Source organism: Cinclus cinclus, chromosome 4, assembly GCF_963662255.1.
Source record: "Cinclus cinclus chromosome 4, bCinCin1.1, whole genome shotgun sequence".
NCBI lineage: Eukaryota > Metazoa > Chordata > Aves > Passeriformes > Cinclidae > Cinclus > Cinclus cinclus.
Window position 1 is genome coordinate 25,764,461 of NC_085049.1, and position 12,196 is coordinate 25,776,656.

Genomic DNA, 12,196 nt, shown 5'->3' on the forward strand with positions numbered 1-12,196 from the left:
ATTGACGAAGAAACAACTAACAACAAAGAACCCAAAGAAAGATTTTTAGAGTACCCTTTAAGCTATGTACCAAAGAGTGACCTCCCTGCAGAAAGGGAACTGTAGTGGTGGCTGACAGCAGGCCCAGTTTAAAGCAGTCAGAGGGCAAATGACATCTGGGCTCATCAAACACCAGAAGGACAAAGAGGTGATTATCCTGCTGTCCTCAGCGCTGGTGTGCCTTCACCTTGAATACTGGGTGCACCTCTGGGCCCCAAAATGTGAGAATGTGTTTGGTGAAGATGGGAAGGTCCCTGAATGAATTCAGAGGAAGGCAACAGCTCTGATGAAAGGGATAGAAGGAATGTCCTGTGGGGAGTGGCCAAGGATTCCTGGTTTGTCTAGTCTGGAGAAAAGGAGGCTGAGGCCACCTCCTTGCTCTCTGCAGCTTCCTGAGGAAGGGAAGTGCACAGAGAAGTGCTGAACTCTTCTCCCATGTATCCAAGGATAGAACACAAGGGAATGGTTTAAAGCTGTGCAGGGGAGGTCTAGACTGGACCTTAGGAAGCATTTCTGTATCAAGAAAGTGGGGAAACACTGGAACAGGCTTCCTAGAGAGAGGTGGCCTCTCTCTAGGAAGTCTGTTCTTTCTGGGACACCCACTCTGCCTATCAGAGTTTAAGAGGCATTTGGACAATGCCCTTTACAATGTGCCTTAACCTTTGGTCAGCCCTGAAGTGCTCAGGCTATTGAACTGAATGATCATTGTAGGTTCCTTCCAGGTGAAACAGTCTATGCTATAAATACACTGCACGGCTACTTAAAACAAGTATCACCCAAGTAAGGTATCCAGATACAGAAAATGCTACAAAGTAATCATGTAATTAACAACCCTCCTAGCACATATATTCCACAAAGGGTTTGCTTATGCTGCATAGCCACCTTGTAACAGCATTACTTCAACATGGTTATCATAGTTCTAATTTTAAAAGCACTCTAAAAGGTTAAAACAACCAAACCAAAATTTTTACGTTCACCAGTCCTAGAAGAATATGAAAGCTTTCCTTTGCCTCCCTAAGTCTTTTTATTGAACTGGTACCTTTCACTCCTTCCCATTCTAAACTTCAATCAATACTAACAAGTGTGGTAGAGCTGGAAGCAGAGCATCATCTTAGAAAGAACTATCAGGAACCCTTAACATTGGATGGACCTGTCCATCCTGTTCCTTAGCTGGATGTTTATCACATCCACATGTTTATGTGTCTGCTGTACACAGACCTGCCCCGGATGAAGCACTCCTCTAGGAACCCCACAGCTCATCTAGGCAAACAGCAAAGTGTGAAAAGTTCACAGAACTCAAAACAGAAATGGATTCATTCATAAAAAGTACCTTTTCTGAGGATCACCATCAACTTCAACTGTATCCCTGCAGAAACAGATCATAAAGTAAGCAAAATGCAGTTTGAAGCACAAGATAACCTGATAGACCCAAAAGACTGAAGTCACGGAAAAATTTTAATGGTAACTCCACTTCACTGGTTATTTTCAGCAAGATCATTAGTCTTAGAACCTAGTTACTACTTCTCATTAGCTCATATATTTTCAATTAATGTTTTCAACTGCAACATTAATTTTTTTTTTATCGGAGAGAGCCAAAGTTCAGGAAACATTACTGAGGAGCCAACGTTTTTACTGAACAGGTAAAAATCAACAAGTGCTACTGAAAATGAATGGAGACAGTCACTGTTTATTCCCCAGAAACTAAAATATGCTGGATTTTTCAGTTATGCACATGATACACTTGAATCTCCAAGCTGACAATTACATCAACACCCACAGTACAGCTACACTCTGCAGATCAATGGACTACATATGGTGATGTAGTGATCAAAGAGAATTGCTTTAATAATCACAAATACATGTAAATCTCCTATTTCCCACCTTTTAAAATACGGATTTTCCACATTAGTTTGCAGATATTTGTAGCCTTGTGCCTCTTATTTCTGCCTGATCTACACAGCTTTGAACAAATCACTTTTCTGGTTAACTGGCATCTGTTTGGCAGTTACAGAACAGGATAAAACAGTTGACAGTGTCACCTCAGCAGCAAGTATGACCCACTTAAAAAAGACTGAGCATTAAAAGTGGACAGTCCCCATTTTTAGGTCACGGGTCTGTCTCCACGTTTAAGGAAATGGCTGCTCTTAACCAGTAATCTTGTTTCATGCTTGAAGGTAAAATTCTAGTATGTACCTGGGAGACTTCAAGCAACTTAAGAACTTGCCCTTACTAGCAGGCAAAGAAGAAAAAAAAATAGGATGGAAATGTCAACATTAGAGACACATTATCCAGACAATTCAGGCCAGGAAATGGCATTACAGAATCCTACGTATATATGCCTTGGATTTAAGGATTATTTTTCTATTTTTAATAATTGGGGATTGTCACAGAACACATTTGGAAGATATTGTAATTTTAATGGTAATAAACAAAGGACTAGAAAGGAGGAAGGAAGATGAAAAGGAAAGACAGCGACCATGTTGCATAAATAACAGACAAATGTCTGAGATTTAGGCTGAGACACAGAGATTTGATTCACTTACTGGTTATCAGAGTCACTTCCCTTGCGTTTCCTTGGAATGTCAGGCATGGCAGCATTGAAAGAAGTGGTGGTGGCAGGTTTAGTGACCGGATTCATGAGGCTGGGCCCTCCACAGGCAACGCACGGGCTCCCATCCACAGAGAATTTATCTGTCAACGAGAATAAAGGCTCAGTGTCCAGCAAGAGCTGCGTCCCTCTGCATCCATTCTCATCCTCATCGTGACAAAAAGTTGTCTGTGCACAGCTTGTGTCCCTGACACAAAAAGCCAAGGTTACAAGCCAAGTCCAACAAAGAGTGCATCATCTTCCCATGGTGCTGCAATGATCTCACCAACCCAACCAACACACCAAGGCCACATAAAACAGCTCTCTCCTCACATAATCTTTGCACTTAAATGTCCCAGCACCTCAGACATCCTGCTTCAAAATCACCAGCTGTGCCATTTGTCAGCAGATCAAAAATACTATAGCTCAAACTAAATAAATATTAAAAATACATTGTGAACTGTTTTTTTATCAAGTGGGATATCCAAAAAATTGAAGTTTGCTATAATCACAAACCTGACATAAAATCCAAAATTACACAGAACATCTGCCATGGAAGTTGGAAGAGACTCAAAAATTTGTCAAGTTCCCTTCACAATTCTCCTCTTAAGGAAAACTCTTGTTTCTGGGAAGGACAGAAGAGAAATCACAAGCCAAAGGAATCCTAGCAACCCACTGGGAAAGGAGAACAGTCTGAAGGAACATAAGCACTACTGCACTATTTTTCTGTCTCAACACAGCTATCACAAAGAATCACCTAGCTGATGTTTAGGCAAAGAGCCAGAATTAACTCTGTTTCAGCAAATGCAGGAATTCCTTTAGGCTTCATGTGCCAGTGAGGACAGATGAGAGATGAAGAGATGTCATTTAAGGAAGTGCTTCTAGCACAGAACAAAAACCAAGAGGAGCACTTTGAAAATCCAGCAAAAAGAAAAATTGGACACTTTCTTCTGAGCTTTCTCTCTTTTTTTAGCATCTGTGTTGTTTGCAAAAGTGTAGAAATGTGCAAAAACAATGATACAAAGGATATTTTTTCCCTGTTAGATGTAAACATATCTCACAGCAGAAAAAATGACCTTCCAGGTTTTAATTTGGTGTTGGAATAAAGCTCTGGAGAGTTAAATGAAAATAGGCTAATACTATAACAACAGCTTGCCTGGTTTTCCACTAATCCTCTCTCTATCAAATCAGACAACACAAAGTCAGCCCCTGTTTTATTTTAGAAAGCTCTTTAACTCATTAAGTCACACAGGAAGTTTCAAAAAAAGAGGTGGAAACAAAGAATCAATGAATACATGAAAAGTAAGTGACAACGTCTGGACATCTGAGACAGCAAGAAAATCTAGTTATTTCAAATACACATCATATTCAAATTCAAATTAGGCACATTAAAATTTATTAAAATAAATTACATAGTAAATACTGTAAGTATTTATATAAGACAGTGGTAGATGTCTGAAATATTTTTATGATGACTCTCCCTAAAAGTCTCATTTTATATTTTGGTTATTAACACAACTCCAAAACAAACAAAAAACGCTGGTGAATCCAAAGGAACTGTTTATTTTAAAGAAGCAGTTTTAATTTGCTCAGGTCACAGTATCCTGTAATTCCTGACTAAGCTACTGAAGTATAATCAGTCTTGATGAATATTCATAAAAGGGTACTTACTAAACTGCAACCTACATGGTTCCAAGACCAGAATGCCTTCAGCACAACAGATCCTTTCGTCCTGGAACAAAGCAGGACAGCACAGACCCACTGACCTAAATACTGCTCTGCACACAGATGGCCAGCCTGCTTTCCAAACACTTCCCATTAAAGGAACAAAATCCAAGGCCTCTTTTACAGGTTTTCCAATTTATCTTCAATATTATTAAACAACTACTTCCCACCGCTCCCCCCACACACCCAAGCAACAAATTCTGAATGCTGCACTTATCTCTTCTACCTTTAGTAACAACACCCATTTTCATTCTTCTTAACGAAGAAAATAAAGTATGTTCAGATTACAGTAACAGTGACCCATTAAGAACTTCTACACTAAAATTATTAGGTGATAAATTGGATCCTTAACACTGTCCCTGGGACAAACTAAATGCCAGTACCATGGGTGGTTGATACTGGACAAAAATACAAGGTTAAGAATCTGTACTGACCCCTGACATGCTCAGCATGCAGCTTATATTCTTTATATATTTAAAAAACAAAAAAAAACAATAACCAAACCCAAACCTTCATCAACAGTGCAAAAGAAAACAAATAGAGAAATAAATTTAAAGCTTCAGAACAACCAAGCATAGCAGAACAGTGATTATGTGGAGTTTAACAGAAGAGAGCAAATCTTTTTAATACCTACCACTCACTGAGCAAGAAGTGGGCAGAAACAGCTCCTAAAGCCAAGGCAGCTTTGAGAAGCCTGGAAGGGTGATGGAGAATAATCTCTGAGGGGGACACAACAGCTATCATTATGATCCTGGCTGATTCCAGGGGCTCACTCTCTCCCTGGAGAGTGTCCCAGCCTTGTGTAGGCTGTGATGAAAGACTTCTTTCCCTCTCTGGCTACACCACTTTGGAAGAGCTGGATAAAGGATTTCATAAGCTTCGGGCTCACAGAGAGAACAGTCTAGAATGTACCCCAATAAGCAGGGTGGACTTCTATGATTGGAAAAAGTTGGATTTTTACCTGCCATTTGAGCACCTGGCTGAATTTCCTATATTCGCATTTTCTGTGAATATTTTCATACCACTGACATCAAAACAAACACCTCTAAACACATATGAAGCAAAATGAAATCAACCCAAATTTCACAGCACGCTTGCTTCATGAAAAATAATATCCACAAAGACCAATCTTTATCACAAGTTGATGTTTCTATAAAACCAAAATCATTAGTAAATTCTAAAACTACTAGAAACAGTAAGTCAACTAGAGATGTTTTGGTTTACCACCGTAAAGGTTGTTACTTACACTAGTCTGGTTTGCAAGCCAAATAAAATTCCAGCTGAGAAATGACATTTTTATTACAGCTCATTCCATTGCTAATGCCTTGGAATACTGATAACCAGATTTTAATGGCAAGCGAACAGTTCCTCAAATACAGGTCTATTACAATCTATGCCTGTCCCTCAGCATTAAGCCTATATGCTTATCTATATTAACAAATCAAAAATATTTTTAAAGCATATTATGTCCACTTGGACCGATGAAAATAATGAGAATAATACAGAAACTCCCCACTGGAATAATTCCCTCTGTGAAAAAGCAAAGACCATCCAAACAGGACAAATACATATGGAAAATAGCTCCTTCCCAGTAAGAGTATCAGAAATGAAAAAAAACTATTAGTTCAACACTAATTTTATTAGTAATTCATAACTGGCAAACAAAATATTTCAGGGATGGTTACCAATATATATTTCTCATAACAAGAATATCCCCTATTCTTGTATTTTTCTACATGGAAAAGAAATAATAATTAGAAACCCCAAGGGGCTGGCAAAGAAGGGAACAACTGCAAGGGATCTGCATGAAACTGCTGTTTGGGGGAGAGATATAACAAAAAACAAAATCAGCCATCTTCCTGTGTCAGCAATGTTTCTGTGTCAATCCCAAGCAATGCATTGAGGAAAAAGGCTTGGGAGACTCCACATTTTTCCAATTACTGATAATAATATTTTCTAAGCCCATGCCACATTCCTGAGCTGTTTTCTCTACCAACAGTTTTAAGGTTTTCAATTCCTAAGCAAACACAAGCTTTTAGAAAAGGTTTATGGCAAACTCCACCAACCATAAAAAGAGATATTCATCTGAACCAATAATGTTGTCCACATCTGAAGTAGCCATTCTGGTCCCTCTTGAAAGGAGGAAGACATTTATAGGGTGATTCATCTCTCCCCAGAATAGATTCCTACATTTGGCTAGATGAAATAAAACAGTTCTAGGGTGATTCATCTCAATCTAAAATAGATTCCTACAGTTGGTTAGATGAGATACAACCCAAGAGTGCCTATCTCTAGTCAGCAATTACACAGGGACCAAAGGAATTGCCTCAGACTTGGGCATCTAAAGATAAGCGAGATGAAACCCACCCCAAGTACATAAATATCACACAATTCTTAAAACACAACAGCCACAGACAGCACCTGTTTGCACCACATGCACCAACTTCAAGCCCAAGATAGGCTTTCCAAATTACTGGCCTGATTAAGCACTACCTCAAGACCCCTTACCCCTAGCAATGTTCTTCTGTCTAGGTTTGCAGGATACATATTAGCTCTCCAAAAAAACAGCAGGCAGATAGAAGTTCACGTACTATTAATAAATTAATTAATTAACTAAAAGGCCTGTCAGTCAGCCCTCATTTAGCCAGTTTAAAAAAAGAACATCCAAATTCAGTACCAAGATATTACAGTACAATGAGCTTGAAATAAAGTATCATTGAAGAAGTACATTTATAAAGCTTATGGTGATGCCTTCCATAGTCCGGGAATAAGTGACACTTGGAGAAACGTGGCAGCTCTGCAGCTGCCTAAATTAACAATGTGTTAGCACTGGCACAGCCTTTCCAAAAATAAGGAACTTTTAATCCAGCTTCCTATTTTGAAACAGTTTCAAAGAAAAGGAGAAGAAAGAGGGTGTTTTGAGTTTAGATTTCTAAGATCATGGACATCACAGACTACTAAAAGGGGTATTTTCCAAAGGTATGTACCTGGTATGCACAAAACCCTTTAGCCAAGGAATCTGAGATTTCCCAAGTTTAAAGGACTCCAAATTCTGGTAGAAGTGAGTGTGAACTGGCACCAGAGGGTTGTGCAGCCCAGCCAGAGCAGTTATTTTTAGACTGTAAAGTTCTGTCAAAACCAACTGTTATTTTGGGGGGGGGGGGAGGTTGTTTGTTTTATTATTATTTGGTTTTGTTTGTTTTCATTTGGGGTTTTTTATTTGTTTGGTTTTGGATTTTTTTTTTTTTTAAGATGTGAGATGGAGCAGCTCTGCTGGGAGGAAAGGCTGGGATAATTGGGATTGTTCAGCCTGGAGAAGAGAAGGCTTTGGGGTGACCTCACTGTGGCCTTCCAGTGCCTGAAGGGAGCCCACAGGAAAGATGGAGAGAGACTCTTGAAAAGGGCCTGGAGTGACAGGACAAGGGGCAATGGCTTCACACTGACAGAGGCAAATCACTCCACACCATGTAAACTGTTTTATTTTACTATGGAGTTACTTTTCTAACATTTCATTTTATTTTAATGAATTCTTGTTGCAGATATTCATTAAGGAGTGTGAAAATGACACACAGAGCCTACACAAATACAGGAGAGCACAAGAAAGGAAGTTACAGGTGCTGTGATATCAGCTGGAGGTCCTGCACGTCTGAACACCTACAAAACAAAGAACCGTATTTTCTACACATAGCTGAGAGTTGTACTAAGTATTTCTTTGAATTTACTTATTTTAGACCTTTAAAATAGGCCATGAAAAGCATCTTCAAACTACTTACAGCAAGCCTGGCATCAAGATCATTGCCTACAGTACCTCTTATTGGAAGCTGGGACAAAAGTGTTTGGAAAGAAGTTCTGAAAATAGTAGAAATGTATGGACTAAAGCAGCTTATTCTTTCCCCAGATTTTATAAGCATGTGTAATGCAGGAGCAAGATACAGAGGACTCAATAATGAAAGCATCTTATAACAACACTATCCAGAGAATAAACTCTTTTATTTTAAGAACATTGGATGTGATTTTAATCTCACAAAATGAAAAAAGGAAAATTTAAATGTTTGTAATTCAGAGTGTTTTAAGTCAAATAATAACACAGGCAACTGATTCTATTTTTACTTGTTTTCATTGCCTGGAAGAGAAGCTGTGAAGAATCACAACTTACCACTTAAATGACACATTTACTTAACAGACTTCAAACACAAAATATTTGGCCAAAGCTATTAGTGTATTAAAAAGTAAAATAAAGCTGCTAATGAAAAGATTCTTCCCAAGGTCTGGAAAGGGCACCCTGCTTTCCCAGGCACTTTCATGTTCACACCAGGTAGAGAGCATTGATAGGAATCGGCAGTCTCATATATCATGGTTCATTTCTGCAAAGAAAAAAACAAAATACCAAACAAAAAACAAACCACAAATCCTCTCCAATTATATACTCCTAGAGGAATGGTGGATAGTTGTTTTCTTGTAAGTTTTGGAATCATGTGATTGCAGAATGCTGAGTCCTATCAAGTCAGCTGCAGAACTTCCATGGTTTTAGCTGGCCCTGCAGTCCAAGCAGGGAATTTTGAAATTTCACAATAATTCATTTCCAAAGTCACCCATCAGATTATTTCTTCTTACAATGCACTTGATTCTTGGATGTGAACCACCCATTTTAGAGTTTGTTTTTCATAACGTGCAAATGTACCAACAGTATGCTCAAGTAAAAAAAAAAAAAAAAAAAAGAAACCAAACCAAAACACCTAAAACCTATTAGGCAGGTAACTTTAGTGTGGCCTATCCCACAAACAACTAAGATACTTTTGCCTTAAAAACACAGAAACCCAAAACTTGTTTCTTTGAAATCCACTACAAAAAGAGGTATGAACACAGGCAGCAGAAGAAAAAGAAGGGATGAGGGTTAATCTCACAATAAAACATGAAAGCCTGTGGTTCATTTATTTCCCAAATCTACTTGAAAAATGGAAATGCCTGTGTATTTGGAGGTTTCTTCAATTTGATGATTTTCTCTCCTTTCAGTATATGCATGATATAGAAACAGTAAGTCTTAAGTTCTAAGCACAGTCTAGCAGACTGCAAAAAAACACTACAAAAAAACCCCACCAACAACACTTGGTTTTCAAACACCACATTATTTGCCACAAAATTTTACAACAGTATTTATAAACAATCAAGCCTCACAGACAGAAACATGTCAAGGATTTGAGACAACCAGGATACCCATATAACCCAAGAGGCATTTTGAAAACAACTACTAAACCTAGAAGAAGTGGTGCTAATCACACAGAACTGCAGTGATGGCTCAGAAGGGGCTGGACCATTTCTGTTTCCCCACACCCCTTGAAAAACCCTCCCTTCTCCTCGGAGAGGGGAAGCACCCTACTCGTTTCCAAGCAGGAACACGAGCAACAGCTGGTGGTTTACAACCAGCCTTGATTTAGTACCAGAAACTTATGATTAAAAACACGGAAAGATCAAACCTTGGTCGCCATACAAGCGTGGGCACACACATACACACACACAGAAAAGCTAAACCTAAAATACTGAATTATGTTTACCTACCAAAAAGAAAAAAGAAAAGAAAAAAAAGAAAAATCATACTAGAGTTTTAAGGCAAGGCTACGTGTGTACCAGAAACAGTGAACTACAAACTAAGTTCCAAAATAAAATTAAAAAAACAAAAAAACAAAAAACCAAACCAAAACAGATTTTTCAGTGCAATTCACATCAGTACGATGACACATCTGCCACAGCAATACAGCACAGTGACCATTACACAGGCGGATGCCAAGAGGACGGTGCCAGGCTCTTTTCACTGCTGCCCAGGGACAGGACAAGGAGCAATGGACAAACACAAGAAGTTTCACCTCAGTGAGAGGAAGAACTTCTGCACACTGAGGGTGGCAGAGCCCTGGAACAGCTGCCCAGGGAGGGCCTGGAGTCTCCCTCTCCGGGGACATTCCAAACCCACCTGGACACGCTCCTGTGTCACCTGCTCCAGGTGACCCTGCCTGGGCAGAGGGGTGGACTGGACCATCTCCAGAGGTCTTTTCCAACCCCATTCCGTGATTCTGTGTTTCCGTGTGGGCTCTCCAGGTACCTCCACTGAACTCCACTGAGCGGGAGCAGCGAGCGAGGAGCGCCCAGGGGGAATTAGCCACAAACCCGAGCGGCCGCGGAGCGGCACCGGGCACCGGACCAGCCCCGAGCGCCCTCACGGAAAGACGGCAATGCCTCAGGGGCTCCAGCCCCACAACAACACCCGCCCGTGCCACATCACCGAGGCGGGCGACAGACGGACAGAAACGGACAGGCAGACACACCCCACACACGGCACCCGCCATCGCCCCCAACGCGCGGGAGGGGAGAGGGAGACGGGGCACCCCCCGCCCGCTCCTCGGGCGGACGCGCTCCCACCTTCCGCCGCCCGCCGCTCTTCCTCGGCGCCCTCGGCGCTTCCCGCTCCTGCTTCGGCCATGGCGGGCGGCCCCGTGCCCCGCTCCACAGCGCCCCCGGCACCGCCGGCATGCAGGGGGTGAGCTGAGGTGAGCAGAGGAGGAGCCGCCGGCGCCGAGGAGGAACCGCGGGCTGCCCCGCCAGCCCCCCCCCACCCTCAGCGCCCCCGCCCCGCCATGTCCCGCCCCGGCCGCGCGCCGCCTCTCGCGAGATGTGCGGGGGTGGCGGCGCCGCCTGGGGCCCCTCAGCGCGGCCCCGCAGAGCGGGCTGGGTCCGCGGCTTCCAGTGCCAAAGTGCAGTGAAAGCCAATTACTCGAGAGACACGCCGATGGCTTGTTTCGGTGCTGCCCGAGCCTGGGTGCTCTGCGGTAGTACCGCAAATCAAGCGCTGCCACCTTTTCCATGCCGTTATTTATACACGGAAATTCAGACTAAGTTTGAATCCTCTAGTTTTGTTCCTCTTTTAGGATCGTTTAGGATTTTCCATGTAAGTTGTCCCATGCAGCTGACTTCTACACGCCTTCACCTGGACAGGGTCTTTCTGACGCGGAGCCGTGAATTTTTTTTTGTATTACAATGAATATAATTCAGCTGTAGAGCACATTGACCTGGAGTATTCTGCCTGGTTAGCGATGTATACGTACAGACATACATCAACACTGATTTGCTGCATCCTTAAAACGTGTTACTTCCAGGATGTCCTTGAGTAAGGGATGCTGGCGCTGCCAATGGTTGGATCTCCATTCTTGCTGGTTAGGCTTGGAAATACACAAAGATCTTACCTGAAATAACATATTGACTTAAGATAATCTTGACGTATTCCCCATTTTGCAACACTTTGGCTGGGCAAGGCTGGTGTTCCTTTCTCTGGGTGCTGCACAGAGGATGCTTCATCTGAGGAAGGGTCAGATCTTGGAATACTTTGGTTGGCACAGGCCTCTATAAGTGGCCAGAGAGCAGTCACATCTATCAGTGAAAAGCAGCATAAAACAGGGATCACTTTCACAAGTGTACTGAATTGTGTTAGCAGACCCGTAGCTGGTTGTTGGCAGTAGCAGGAGTGCCAAGACGGGAAGTGAATCTGCCTGTCACGGTGCCCTGGTCCACACCCTGGATGGAGCATTGGTGTGAGCAAGGTGTGTTCACCTCCTTCTGCACAAAGACCTCAAGGTGCACCTGTAAAAGATTAGTGTGTTCCAGCTGTTCCCTGGCATTCCTTCCCTCTAGATCCCACTAGAACTAGTCCTAAATGAAACCTCTACAGCATGTATGGACCTCAACAGTGCCTCTTCCACATGTCAGAGCCTCTCTCGCTGTCCTGCCCCGTGCTGGTGCAGCCTGTGCCCGCTCAGTTCCACTTGCAGCTGTGACAGAAGAGGCTTTTTCTCAAGCACA

The 12,196-nt window shown here is 42.0% G+C and overlaps 1 protein-coding gene across 1 annotated transcript in view; it reads right to left on the reverse strand.

The window, feature by feature from the left end:
• Window positions 1-10,915, reverse strand: part of BMAL2 (basic helix-loop-helix ARNT like 2) — a 31,448-nt gene extending 20,533 nt beyond the window's left edge. Inside the window, exons 1-3 of the mRNA XM_062491824.1 lie at window positions 10,763-10,915; window positions 2,583-2,730; window positions 1,370-1,405 (exon numbers count right to left, since the gene is read on the reverse strand). Of these exons, the coding sequence (XP_062347808.1) occupies window positions 1,370-1,405; window positions 2,583-2,730; window positions 10,763-10,823 (245 nt within the window). The 5' untranslated portion in view covers window positions 10,824-10,915. The remainder of the gene's footprint in view (window positions 1-1,369; window positions 1,406-2,582; window positions 2,731-10,762) is intronic.
• Window positions 10,916-12,196: the final 1,281 nt, after the last annotated feature.